The 14,115-nt window shown below is 63.3% G+C and overlaps 1 protein-coding gene across 2 annotated transcripts in view; it reads left to right on the top strand.

Annotated features, from left to right (window-relative positions):
* The first annotated feature begins 737 nt into the window (after positions 1–737).
* Positions 738–14,115, top strand: part of TTYH3 (tweety family member 3) — a 35,302-nt gene continuing 21,924 nt past the window's right edge. The window contains exon 1 of one of the 2 annotated variants that reach the window (XM_050785647.1): positions 738–1,075. In XM_050785647.1, the coding sequence (XP_050641604.1) occupies positions 953–1,075 (123 nt within the window). In that variant the 5' untranslated portion in view covers positions 738–952. The remainder of the gene's footprint in view (positions 1,076–14,115) is intronic. The other variant, XM_050785648.1, reaches the window with a different exon arrangement.

Genomic DNA, 14,115 nt, shown 5'->3' with positions numbered 1-14,115 from the left:
CTTTATCATCCCCTTTTACAGACAAGGACACCTATGCACAGAGTGGTTAAGTAACTTGCCCCAGATCACACAGCTCTAGGTGCCCCAGCCAGGCCCTGAATCCAGATCATGTCCATTGTACAGACAGGCCACTCGGTGCCTTGCTGGGCGCTGCGGGCTGTGGGCTGTTGTGTGTGCAATGGAGAGGCCAAGACCAGCCCAGCCCCACCAGGCTGGACCCCCGGAGTCAAATAAGAAACATGCAAAGATCGAAACGAAGAGCGAATGCATGGAATGAAGCGCAGCTGCATATGCAGCCAGGGTTCCAGCCCCCACGGCCACGTGGAAAGACGGCCCCGGTGGTATAACGCTGTGGACCTGTCTTTCAGCGCCTTAGGGGCCAGGCGTCCCTCCAAGAGGGCGAGGAAGTAGGCGGAGCCTCTTCCGGCGGACCAATGACGGTACAGAGGCGGGGCCGAAGGGCGGGGACACGTGGAGGGGCGGGGCCATTGGGTAATGGGCGGGCATGTGAGTGGAGGGGCAAAACCATCAGGTAAAAGGACCAATAGAGGTGCAGGAGCGAACGGGCGGGGCCAAATGTGGGGCGGGATCGGCGGGGGATAGGCCAATGGTGGATAAGAGGCGGGGAAGAGGGCGGGGCGCGTGGGGGCTGGGCTGGCGGGCGGCGGGCCAATGGAGGCTCGGGGGCGGGGCCGGCGGGCGGACGGGCGGGGGCGCGGAGGGGGCGGCGGCGGCGGCGGCGAACAAAGAGGCGGCGGGCGCGGGCGGCCGAGCGGAGCCGAGCGCAGCCGAGCCGGGCCGAGCCGGGCCGAGCCGGGCCGGGCCGGGCCCAGGAGCGCGCGGATGATGCGGGCGGCCAGGCGGGGGTCGGCGGGTCCCTGAAGCCCGCGCCCCGGGCCAGCAAGGGAGCCCCGCGCAGGCCGCGCGCATCCGGAGGCGGCCGGGCCCCGCCATGGCCGGGGTCAGCTACGCGGCGCCCTGGTGGGTGAGCCTCCTGCACCGGCTGCCCCACTTCGACCTGAGCTGGGAGGCCACCAGCAGCCAGTTCCGGCCCGAGGACGCCGACTACCAGCAGGTGACACGGGCCCCTCGGGGTCGCGGGGTCAGGGTCCCCAGGTCACGGCCTCCTCCCCTCCCAGGGTCACGGCCCCCCTCCCCGAGGGCCTAAGGACCCCTCATCCCCCCCATCCAGGGTCACAACCACCTCCTCCTCGCAGGTCTTGGCCTCCTTCCTTCTCGAGGGTCCCTTCTGAGTCCTAGGACCTCTACCTCCAGAGTCATGGCCTCCTCCTCAAGGGTCTAAATACCCTCCAACCCCCATTGAGGGTCCATGACCCCCCTCCCGATTCTGGCCTTCTCTTCTGTGTCACTAAGGCCCCTGGGGTTTCATGGAACTGCCTCTTCCCCCTCCGTGAGCCCCCTTGGCTAGTGGAGGGCCTCTCCACCATCACTGGGGGCAGCCTGGTGCTGTGTCCCAGCAGAGACCCCTCCCCAGATGACCCCCAGGCTCTGAGATCAGAGCGGGTAAGCGCCTGAGCACATTGGGTGCAGGCAGGCAGAGACTCCTCGCCCACTCACCCCCGACTGGGGAATCCCACACAGGCTTCCAGTGGGTGAATGGCCTGGGCCGCCGCCAGCCCTCTGTGGCCGGTAATGACCCCCTGCTTGGCGGTCAGGCTGTGGGATGTACACTGGGTGCCATGTGTGGCCATGGGAGACCAGGCTGCCTGTAGCCCTGGAGGGAGGGAGGGAGGCCTGGTGGCAGGAAAGCACCGTGGGCCTCAGGCAGGGAGGCTGGAAGCGGCTGAGCCCAGGCAGAGCTGGGGGGTGGCGGGGGACCCTTTGCAGCCCTCTCCCAGGGGAGCCCTTAGCCTGGCATCATGCCAGGCCCCAGCACCACCCCCATCGCCAAGCTACTGTCATTTGAGTTCGGGGCAGGGGACCAAGCTGTGGGCATTTCCTTCCTGCCTAGATATCCGGATTCCAGAAGCCCCGTGACCAGGGTCCCCGGTCACCGGGAGTTTCTCTCTGGACGGATCATGGCAGAGCTCCATGGTGGGGTGGGAACGGCTTTGCTTATCAAAATGGCTTGGGAATCCGGTATTCCACGGGCAGCCTAGCACCTGGACTCTTCAGAACTGCGTTGTCTGTGTCCTCCCGCATCCAGCGGAGGGAGGCGGAAGTGGAGGAGCAGGGCACCTGGGAGCCCACTGCTCCCAGCCTCCGGCTCACTTGCACCCAGGGCCCCCAGCCGAGCCGATGACGTTTCCTAACAGATGAGGAAGGGGGCGAGGGATCGGCCCAGGCACGCCCAGACACAGCAGGGAGGAGGGAGGCGGAAGGATTGGTATAAAATCTCACGCCTGCGTTCTAGAAGCCCAGCCCTGGGGGACCGTTCAGTGTGGGGGCAATGCACATTCAGGAACTTCTGGAACTTCTTCCATGCTGACAGCTTTGTCACTTGTCCCTGGAGGACTCTGTTGAAGCTGCAAGGAGGGTGTGCTTCACTTTGGAAAGTTCTCTGCCCTGAGGGTTTGGTCCATTTGTTAGTTCTGAAGCTTCAGGGCAGCCCTGGGGCATGGGAGGTGGCTGTTTCCTGCTGTCCCTTGGGCTGCCACCTGCCTGAGCTGCCAGCCACAGTTGGACTTCCCTCCAGCCCTCCAGGGTGCTTGCATTCCCAGATTCGAGACAGGCAGTGAGAGGGAGTGAGGGGCAATGATGTCTGCAGCCCAAGAGAGTCTCGGGGCAGTGGCCAGGCCCCTCCACTCAGCCTGGCCTGCCTGGCCTCCCAGCAGGGTGCTGTGGCCCTGGGAGGCCCTGGCTTCTGCCCTCTTTCCTCCCCTGCCCTGCGCTCTGCTCTGCTGTGGGAGGGCTCTGACTCACTCTCTCTCCTGCCTCATCTCCACAAAGCAGAATTAGCCACTGAATAATTCACGACGTGGAAACCGGCCTGCTTCCATCCCCCGCCGCCTCCACTCCCGGCTCTGGGCGAGGGGCAGTGGTGTGAGCTGGTCCTGGCGTGTGTCCTGCCCCTGCCCTTCGAGTACTGGTGCTTTTGGACAACTGCTTGGTATCTCTAAGGCTTCATCGCCTCATCCTGAATCTGGGCTGGCCATGCCTCCTGTGTAGGGACGCCCCTGGGAGGCAAGGGCCAGGAGTCCCCTTCCTGGGAGGGTGGGCAGTGGGTGGGCCTGGGCTGTGGCAGGCACCCCTTCCTGCCTTCCCTGGTGAGGAGTTGCTGGCTGTGGTGGGGAGTGGACCCCTCACCCATCCTGACCGAGGGCTCCCTCTTAGCTGTCTGTGTGCTGCCCCGACCTGGGCTCTGCCCTGCTGGGGAGGGGGCATCTGCCCTGTGGTTATTGGGGCGGGGGATGGAGAGGAGGTGGGGCCTGGTGTTGGGAGTTGGGGGTGTGGCACAGGGGACTGGCCTTTGTCCTTTGCTATTTCTGGTCCCCGTGGTCTGCTGTTGGGAACCCTGGTGAGAGCCCCTGGAGGGAGCAGGGCCAGGTCCTGTTTCAAGGCCCTGCGTGGGACTGCCTGTCAGCAGTCACTTTTCCCACAGCCCCAGGAGATGGGGAGAGTCGTCCATCATACAGATTAGCAAACTGAGGCTCCGAATCACATAGTGAGTAAGTGGTGGAACCACAGCCCTGCTGCAGGCCCCTCCTCTGGCCTCCCAAGGAGCCCCGGTCAGCCTGGAGTGTCAGGCTCCCTGCTTCCCCAATGGCTGCCTTGCCGCTGGGGGTGTGACCGTGGGATTAGGAGCCCATGGGGGCTGAGGGATCTGTGGGAAGGCAGGGGGGTCTGACCCCCGAAGAGAGGCATCGGGGGTCGGCTCTGTGCAGCTGCCCAGCCAGTGACTGTCGAGGGGGGCTCCCGCGTTGCCTGGGCATCTGAGTGAATGGGGGGCTATTGTTCACAGTGGGGATTTGGAAGCCCACAGGAGGCCTGAGACTCCCTGGTGGCCCCACAGCCGAGCTGGCAGGGCTGGGCCTGAGGCCCCTGGCGTGGCCTGGGGCCAGTCACTGCTGCATAGTGAGTCCTGAATGTCCAGTGGGTCTGGCTGTTCTGGCCCCAGGCAGGGGCCCTTGAGAGCAGCAGAGCCTTCTCTTCAACTAGAGCGTCGCAGGCCTGCACCCTCACTCTGTCGCTTCTTCCTGCATGACCTTCGGTGGTCCAGCCGCCGTCCTGGGCTTTATTCGGGGGGAGCCCTGCCTGCTCAGCTCCCACCAGCTCTTCGTGACCCTGTGTCCTCAGGCAGGGATCAAGTTCATGCTCACTGACCTCAGCCTCTCTCTGGGGCTCACTGTCTCCTCCAGCTCAGGGTAGGCCAGATGCAGGAGAACAGCTATGGCCTGTGGTGGATTCCGAACCCGGATGGTGGGTGCCCAGTGGTCAGGGAAGGCTTCCTGTAGGAGGTGGTGTTCACTGGCCTGCCATGGAGGTTGCAAGCCCGGCTGCCGACAGTCAGAGGGTTAGGATTAGCCTGCTGCTTTCTGATTCCTCCATGGGCCATGCCAGCCCTGGCAGGTGATGGTTTCACTGGAACATCTGCCTTCCAGGGCAGATAGTAGGCCCTGCCTCAGGTTTGCCTAGCGTGGGGGGCCTGTTTTCCACTAGAGCCTGGAGTGTCCAGATGTTTCTGTCGAGACCCTAATGATAAGACTGAGGTCAGCATGCGGAGGCCGTGGGGAAGAACTTCCAGGCTAAGGAACAGCATGTGCAAAGGCCTTGAGGCAGAGAGAAGCTTGAGCCTCGGGGAGAGGCCTCAGCTCACATGCTGGAGGGTTGATCTGGTCTGACAATGCACGGGGAATGTGCTGCCTCAGGAACTGGTAAGCTCTCTGTGCCAGGCGCTGTGCCAGCCCAGGCTGGATGGCCACTCAGAGGGGATCTGAGCTCTGGGAGTAGGGCCAGTGTTCTCCTAGCAGAGCTGGGAGCCCGGCTCCTAAGAGCACAGCACCTCTGTGCCGCCACGAGGCGAGCTCAGCCTCATGCCCAGTCGCAGCCTGGAGGGCAGTTCCCCGGGGCAGGGCTGGCCTGTTATCATCCTCCCCACTCATCAGAAGGAAATTAGCTCCGGTTAAAACAGCAGTGTTGGTCGCCTGTCTTGTGGTTTACGAAAGCAGCGCACGTTCATGGAACATTTGGGGAAAAGGCAAGAGCGTGAGACAGAAGTGTCCCTCCAGCTGGGTTCAGTCCAAAGCGCATAAAGCTGTAGGGTGGGTGTCCCTGAGAACTGGAATCCTATTGCTTTTGGCATGTCCCGTACTTTGGACTCTGTATGGGGCCTTTGGTTCCAGATGCTTGTCCAGTGTCCACGGGGCCAGGAAGGATTCTGTAGCTGCGGGTGACAGAAGCGGGCCAGACACGGAGGCCCCCAGGGAGCTGGGTGGAAGCTTCAGGAGCAATCCCTGAATGGACAGGAGCTGAGGAGCTAGGCTGGGGGGTGCAGCAAACGGGACCCTGCATTGGGGGGTGGGCAGGAAGCCCGTAATGGCTGGTCCCAGTCCACACAGGATTTCCATCTTGGCCGGCGTCTGCATTCCTGGGGAGCCTCTGGCCGAGCTTGCCTTTTGACCAGGGGGTGTGAAACTGTGGGCCCTGGACCTGCTGGGGGGTGGGTGTCAGGCCACCCTTGGCCTGGCTGCTGTCCGCATCAAGGGTTCCTGTGTTTGGGCTCCTGGTTTTGTGGTTCTGAGGGTGCTCTGGTCACCTCTGTCCCTGGGAGACTCGTTCTCAAGTCCCTTCCTTGGAGTGCAGCCTGGACCCTCTAGAAGTCCCCGAGGTCTTCGTGGCTTTTCCTGGGTGTGCATGAATGTTGGGGTGGTAATTCTTGCTCAGGGTGCTGGCTCCCCCATCTCCCCGGTTCCAGCAGCACCAGGGGCCACTCCAGTCTGTGTGTGTGGGACCCCCGCCTGCCCCCCACTCGCCTGAGACTTGAGGGCCAGCTCTAGGGCCCCTCTTCCGGGCATCTCCACGGTGACCCTTCTTCCTCCCCTGACCCCTGGGCAGGGCCCTGCCGGCCGGTCCCGTCTAAGGGATGCGCAGCGTCAGCCACCCTGACCCCCGGCTGGGGGCTCTTGGTCAGGCTCTGGGGGAGCGGGGAACCCTGCAGCTTGGTTCCCCAGGCCACAGCGGCTCTTCCCGGATGCCCGTGCTGCTTGTTTCTAAAGCATTTTTCCTGGGGAGCCACCCAGTGGCCCTGGGAGGTGGACACTGTGTCCCCAACATAAACAGAAATGGGGGCTGGCCAGCATCAGGGGCCCGAAGACGGGGCGCGGGCTCCAGCTGCAGCCCAGCTCCATCCCTCCCAGTGGACACGGCGTCAGTGCAGTTCGTGGGCCCAGGGGTGCAGGTTTGGGGGGCTCAGGGGCATCTACACTTCCCCCACCTGCCCCACCGTCAGTTCTGCTGAGGCCTCCGCTAGAGAAGAGGAACTGAGTCTGCAGCCAGGGGCCTGGGGTCAAGGACAAGGGAAGTGCCTGACGAAGCCAGTGGGGAATTGGCATGTGACAGCAGGTGGATGGTGGGTGTGGGAGGGTCACAGGAGGGTCTCCAATACCCGGGCCCACCGCTGGGGTCTGCAGGGAGCTCACCTGGGCCCTGTGCTGGGCCTCACACCGTCCGAGGGGGCTTCTCACAGTCTAGGGAGGCTGGCTGAGACCTGAGTCCCGTGGGGCAGCACCCACTGTGGCTGGGCCAGGCCCATGTTGGCCGAGGGTGTGGGAGGAGGCCGGGCCACCCACAGAGTGCCAGTGCCTTCGGTCTCTGAGGAGGGTGCCAGCCACGGTGCCCCTACCCGCTCTGCCCCCTTGGGCCCATGCACACTGGCTGGGTTCCTGGCCATCATGGAGGAGCACTCCCGAAGTTCTGGGGTACACCCAGCTCTGAGCCCTGCAGCCCTGCATCTGGGGTTGGGCTGTGCCCTGTGGGCTGCCTCTCCCTGGTAGGGAGCCAAGCCCGGAGACGGGACTCCAGTCTGGCAGCTCCTGGCTGGGTCTGAGGCCTGGAGCCCGGTCCTCAGGAGGCTGGTGCAGGGGCCTGCAGACAAGCGGGGAGAGCAGGGGATTTTCTGGGTGTCACGCTGGGAGATGTGTCGGAGCGCGGGGACCAAAATAGACACGCTTGCTGCAGTTCTTTGGTGTCTGTTCCCTGCACAAGGGGGAGGACAGGCGTGGGCGGCGGGAGAGCTGGGGTCCCCCGGCTGCAGGGTGCAGGGCAGGGGCCTGGCCTGTGGGGAGATGGCAGGAACAGCTCTGAACCTCAGCCCAAGGGCTGCCTCTCTGGCCTCCTTCCAGGCCATTCCTGGAGGGTGAGGGCCAGCCTGGAGGAAGCCCCGGGGGGCGTGGGGCAGTGGGTGTGGTGCCATGTGCAGCCTGGCAGCCTGGACCTCGGACCTCAGGAGTTGGGGACAGGGACACAAAGTTGGCCCTGACCCCGGCTCCCACGTGGCCGCTGCTGGCTGCATGTCCTCCAGGCACGGCCAGGAGCTCACCGTCATGGAATGCGTGAAACCCAAGCCCAGCCTGGTGGAAAATCTGTTTTTAATTTTGGGCCGGCATCGCTGGGAGCCTGGGCCGAGTGTGCTACGGGTGGGGGCTGGGGCCACGTGTGCAGCTTGGCCGCGTAGGGGGCTGTGGCCTAGCCAAAGTCTGTGACCCCAGAGCCCCCACTTGTGCAAGGTGACCCACGAGGCAAAGGTGGGGGGACCCACTTGCCGGTGGGGGGCCCCCGACACAGGGGCGGTGGTAGTGGCTCGCACACGCCGAGCCCACCCTGACCTCCCCAAACAAGGCTTGGCCATAGGGATCCCGCCCCTTTCCTGACCCTGACCCAGGACACCTGGCGGGTTCTCACGGTGCTGGGGGCCAGGACCCCTCAGTGTGCATTGGAGTGTGGGACCCCAGCCAGCCTCTCAGACACCCCCAAACCTTGTCACTTCCTCTGGAGGAGGGGCCTGGGCAGTTCCAGGGCTGGAGTTCGGTATCCATGGAGGCAAGTGGAGGTCACTCCCCTCCCATTCCCACCTCTCCTGTCTGCCTGCCACATCCTCCCGGAGCCCCGTGCTGCTGTCACACGCACAGGCTCAGGCCAGGGCCTCGCTGGTCCCTGCTGCCAGTGGATCTTCAGCACGAAGCAGACATGTGCCGCCTGGATCCTGTGCCAGGACGTGGCTGACACTGTCCCCGGGCCAAGAGTGCCCTCCCCACCTGTTGTGGTGCCCACGATGCTCTCCACAGCGGGAGTTTCAGTGACCACCTCGTTCCTCTTCCTGCCTCCCACAGCCTCCGAGCTCACAGGGCCGGCACTGTGGGCACAGGGGAGCCCCCACCTAGCGGGGCCGAGCTGTCTGTCCAAGCCTGGGCCCCAGCACCCAGCGCAGGCTGCTGCTAAGACACTCTGAAAGCTGATGCTCCCAATTAGCCCAGAGCCCAGCCAGGACCACGGCCGTCAGTGTGGGGACTCCATCCTCATCCAGGAAACTGGAGGTGACTCTGTCCCCACTGCAGTCAGGGTGTGTGGCTGTTATCATATTGTGTGTCTGTCACATGCCGGTGCCTCTGGCGGGGTTCCGGCCCCTCAGTGGCCTTCGTGCTTGGCCTCTGTGGAGCCTGTCCCTTTCCCTCCTCCAAGCTGTGTCACTTCCACAGGGAGCTGGCATGAGGGGCGGGGCAGGGCTGAGCAGGGCTGGAACCCACCTTCTGCCCACCCCTTCTCTGGCCACTGGGGGCTGCTTCTCCTGCCATCCCTGCTCACTGTGCCCCACAGCTGCATCCCTGAGGCTCGCTGGTCCCTCCCAGTGCCACAGGCAGCCATCGTCCTCAGCTGTGGTCACACTGCCTGGCCTGCCGGGCTCACCCGCCCCCGCTGTGTGACTGTGGACTGTGGGCCCCTCCCTGAACTCTCGGTGCCTAGCAGCATGGCTCCAGGATGCCAGCCCTATGTCTTCACTTTCCTTCCTGCTCAGGGCATACCCACAGCAGTGTCCAGCCAAGGAGTGAGCCCCTGTGGCTGGAGTGGCAGGGTGGCAGAATCGTGGCCACTGCCTGTGGCTGGAGTGGCAGGGTGGCGGGAATCGTGGCCACTGCCTGTGGCTGGAGTGGCAGGGTGGTAGAATCGTAGCCACTGCCTGTGGCTGGGGTTGGGGGCTGCATCAGGCCAAACTGCTCATCAGAGTCCCTGTGGGCACCTCCCAGTGGGCCAGGGCATCCTCAGCCCAGCCATGCGCCATGGTAGCCCACAGGTTGGTGGGACAGAGTGGCGTGTGGGTCCGTGATCTAGGGTAGTGGGGTGGGCAGCTGCTCCCAGGGGTGCGCCTGTTGAGTGGCCGCCTGTGTGTTGAGGGGGCATGTGTTCCGCAGGCCAGCCCTGACTTGCTGTACACCCTCCCCTGAGTGGCATGCTTCCTCATACACTGCAGGCCCAGGTCCCACCACCAGGTGCTCCGGGAGCCACCAGGATGCCCAGCGGTGGCAGGCAGTGTGCCCTGCCCTGCCGTCATGCACGGCCCTCCTGCCTCGGCAGCCTGGTGTGGTGTGGCCTGTGCTGGCGCTGAGCCTGGCATTGCGTGGGGGGGGTGCCTGTGTCTGCGGGGCTGATGAGAGTCACGTCCAGACAGAGCCTGGAGGCAGAGTGGGCATGGCTGGGAGGCCGCGGCAGGCGTGGGGTACAGGCCTCGCAGCTGCTCATGCACATCCTCTCCCCAAGCCTCCTGCCCTGCGGGCCGTCCTAAGGCCTTGTGGCTCACTGGGCCCTCCCCTCTCCAAGCAGGTCTGGGTTGGGGCCACCCACCTGTGCAGGCGGCCAGGTTGGGTTGGGGGTCTCGCCCTACAAGTGCGGGTCAAGTGTGGGAGCCGAGGTTCACACAGAGCAAAGGCTGCAGTGCCGGGTTTGGGCCTGGGTCTCTGATATCCTGGGGACATCCTGGAGGAGATGGCCCATGTCTGGGGACAGTGGGGGTTTCCTGAAGAGGAAGGCTCCAGGCCCAGGGGCAGCATATGCCTGGGTGTAGAGGCCACAGAGCCCTGCCCTGAGCCACACCCCCGCCCTGCCTGCTCCTCTGCAGCCACTGCCCCAGGCGTCCCTGCCAGGCCAGGGAGGTCTTGCTGTGGCCCGGGGTGTACTGGGATCCTATCAGTAGCAGCCTGATCTGGGACACAGTAAGGCTTCAGGCTGGCTCTCTGGCTGGCTGGGTGTTTCCAGAGTTGGTGGGGTTTTGGGGGCTGCATTTTGGGGGCTGCAGGGCAGTGGGGGGTGTCTGAGCTCATGGTGGGAGGGGGCATCCCCCGTGGATGCCGTCTGTGGCTGTGGGGCTGCAGGGGCCTGGAGAAGGAGGGGGTGACCCAGGGCCGAGACCAGGAGCCCTAGGGTGGGGACAGGGGGACGGAGGCTGCAGGAGGGGGTCGCCTCCAGCCCCCTTGGCGCGTGCGTGGCAGTTGAGTCCTCCCCACGTGCTCTGTGGAGCCCAACGTGCAGCTTTCGCCTCGCCTGACCGAGCCCTTACATCACTTCCACCACAGACGGAAAATTCCATTTGGTCAGAGCCCAGCTGCTGATCAGACAGTTCCCATTCTTTCTCTGAATGGGCCAGGGAGGGGTGGAAGGGCCACCAGCCCGGTGGAGAGAGGTGGTTGGGCCACCATAGGAATGCCGCTGCTCCGGTGCCCTGCAGGAGACTGTCTGCTGGGAATCTGGCTTCGGGAAGTGGGTGCAGAGGTCAGGCTGGCCACGGCACACTCCCCGCAGACAGCTGGGCTCAGGCCTGGCGCACTGGGTGCCAGGGCTCTGAGGTGGGATGAAGTAGCTGCCCGGTTTGCTGGGCACCCTGACACCCAGGCTGTGCACAGCAGGCAAGGACAGGCTCTGCATGGTGGGCTGGGACCCAGGCAGCCCAAGTGGCCTCCCTTTGAGGGAGGCGCCATCTCCTTCCTCAGTTGGAGGAAGCCAAGTAAGGCTGTCCCGGCGTAGGCCCCGAAGCCTGGCCTCTGGGCCCCGGGGGCTGAGGAGTGAGGCTCTGTTTGCAGCTGGCCCCATCCAGACAAGAACAAGAGAAAGCTGCCTCAGACAATCAATCGCAGTGCTCACACCTGTAATCCAGCACTTTGGGAGGCCAAGGCAGCTGGATTGCTTGAGCCCAGAAGTTCAAGACCAGCCTGGGCAACATAGCCATACTCTGTCTTTACAAAAAAAATTTAAAAAAAATTAGGACAGAGGCCAAGCACAGTGACTCACGCCTGTAATCCCAGCACTTTGGGGGACAGAGATGGCAGATCACCTGAGGTCAGGAGTTCAAGACCAGGCTGGCCAACATGGTGAACTCCTCGTCTCTACTAAAAATACAAAAATTAGCCAGGTGTGTTGGTGCATTCCTATAGTCCCAGCTACTCAGGAGGCTAAGGTAGGAGACTCGCTTGAATCTGAGAGGTAGAGGTTTTAGTGAGCCGAGATCACGCCACTGCACTCCAGCCTGGGTGACAGAGACTGTCTCAAAAAAAAAAAAAAAGAAAGGAAGGAAGGGAGGAAGGGAGGGAGGGCAGGTGGGAAGGAAGGAAGGAAGGAAGGAAAGAAGGAAGGAAAAAGTAAAGAAAAGAAAGAGAAAAAGAAAATTGGCCAGTTGTGGTGATATGTGCCTGTGTCCGAGCTACTTGAGAGGCTGAGGCAAGAGGATCACTTAAGCCCAGGAGGTTGAGGCTACAGTGAGCTGTGATCGTGCCACTGCACTCAAGCCTGGGCCACAGAGCAAGACCCTGTCTCTAAAATAATTTTTTTTTTTTTTTTTTTTAATCATAGACTTGGGCCGGGTGTGGTGGCTCACACCTATAATCCCAGCACTGTGGGAGGCTGAGGTGGGCGGATCACCTGAGGTCAGGAGTTCGAGACCACCCTGGCCAACATGGTGAAGCCCCCATCTCTACTAAAAATACAAAATTAGCCGGTTATTGGTGGCAGGTGCCTGTAATCCCAGCTACTCAGAGGGCTGAGGCAGGAGAATGGCTTGAACCCGGGAGGCAGAGGTTTCAGTGAGCCAAGATCCCACCACTGCACTCCAGCCTGGGCAACACGAGTGAAATTCTATCTCAAAAAAAAAAGAAATCGTAGACTCCCCGGTACTGCAGCTCCTGTGCTGCCTTTTCTGTTTTTTCTCAGCGTCTCTCACCTTCCAGCAGGCTTCACAGTTTACTTATGATGATGTTGAGTGCCTGTGTCACCTCACCACCCTGCAGGCGGGCCCCAAGGGCAAGGGTGCCTGGTGCCTAGCAGCCTCTCCCCACCAGCCATGGGCGCCCCCTGCCCGCCGCCCCAGGATGTCAGCCCTCCGCACCAGGGAACTGCCATCTGAGGGATGGACTTGCCTCACCCAGATCCTGTTTGGCCAGGGCTTATCTCGCTCTGCCTCCGTTTTCTCATCTGGCAAGTGGGAGTGGGTGGCTCTGGCGCCGCCGAGGAAGTGATCTGGGCCTGGAAGCCCTTTGATGTATGCTGATGCCCCGAGCTCTGGGTGGACATGCCAGGCCGGTGGCTGCGGAGGTCATAGCCTGGTACGTGTTTGGGCTCTGTGTAATGCGTGTCTGGAATTGACCTGCTCTTCCAGTCCCCAGCTCCTCACCCCAGCAGGAGTCTCCCTGTGAAGCTGTGAGTCCCGAATGTGGGGTGCAGTACGGACAGGCTCTCGAGTCGTGTCCCACGTGAGCACAGGGTCGGGGGAGCGAGGGTGACCCCAGCCAGGGACTGCGGAGGCCTCTGCAAGTGGAGAGAGCAGAGGGAGGGTTCACTGGAGGAGTCTGGCCAGCCCAGGGTCAAGATGTGGCTGGTTGACATGGCCCCCAGGCCATGGGAGCCCAGGGGAGGCCCTGTGGACGGACATGCAGATGTGGGCCTGGGTCCCGTGGAGCTCTGGTCCCTGGGGGCATGGTCAGCTGCCCCCACAGGTCTGTTCTGCCCTTGGCCTCTGAGCTATGGGGAGGGTACTGGCAGGGCCTGCAGTCACAGCTGGTGGGGTCAGCACCTCCACTCCATGCCCAGCCCTACATAGGCCAGGGAGCCCCAGAGTGTGGCTTTTCCAGGTTCCCTAACGTGTGTGCGGAGCCTGGGCACGGTGCTGGCACTGTTAATGTGAGCCCCCCGCCCCGCAGGTGACTGCTCTGTCTCCGCCTCCCTGTGTGACCTTGGGTAAGCCCTCCTGGGCCCTGAGGCCTCTGTGACCTGAGCTCCCTGGGACCATGAGACCACCCTGAGCTGATTCAGTTTCAGTGGCTCTGGTGCCAGCCCCGGGGCCTGCTCCCAGAGGGTGGGGGTGGGCTCAGGGCCCAGCAGTCCTCCTGCCATTGCAGGGGCGGTAGGCACTTGTGCATGGCTGAGGGAGTGGGACGGTGCCCGCCCCCAGTGCTCTGCAGTGCCCAGATTGCTGGCTGCTAGGCAGCCGTGTACACACCAGCGTGGCTTTGGACCATGGAAGCTCATTTCTGGGTGTGCTGGGCTGGTCAGCGCCTCCCTGGCCAGGTGGAGGTGGAAAGGCCGCCTTCGAGTGTGGGTGTCGGCCGACTTCCTGGAGGGCAGGACACGCCATCCTCCCACTGCCTGGCAACCATCTCCTGGGCGATCCAGCAGCAGTCCCAGTGCCCACTGTGGCTGAGCCTCTCATCCCAAGGGGGGCCAGGCAGGGGACGATCCGCCCCAGCAGCTCCCGAGGCTGGGGCCCCAGAGGGCCACATTGCTGAAGCGTTGAGATGTGGGGAGGGAGGCGTTTCCGTGCAGCAGTGCCAGTTAGGGCAGTGCAGGTGTGCCTGGTGGCCACCCCGCAACACTGAGGGCCCCAGCTGCTGACACCCCTAGTGGGCACCCCCGAGTTAGCCTCCGGGTGGTCCCTAGCCCCACGATGAGGCACAGCCCTGTGTCAGCTCCCCATCCTTCACCCTGGCACGGGAAGTGTGTGGAGGTTCCAGAGGGCTGAGCCGGGGTCAGGGCTATGCTGAACCCGGGGACCTGGGGTTGCAGGGCCTGTGTGCTTTCTCTGTAGCTTCTCTGAAGCCCAATTTCCCTGTAGATGAAATGGGGTGAGAGCACTCGGCCAGGCAGATTGAGTGTGGTGCCAGGAGAAGGGACAGCTCTGGG

The sequence above is a fragment of the Macaca thibetana genome, chromosome 3, assembly GCF_024542745.1.
Source record: "Macaca thibetana thibetana isolate TM-01 chromosome 3, ASM2454274v1, whole genome shotgun sequence".
Taxonomy (NCBI): domain Eukaryota; kingdom Metazoa; phylum Chordata; class Mammalia; order Primates; family Cercopithecidae; genus Macaca; species Macaca thibetana.
The sequence above is the reverse complement of the archived record's forward strand: the minus strand, read 5'-3'. Positions and strand labels throughout refer to the sequence as shown.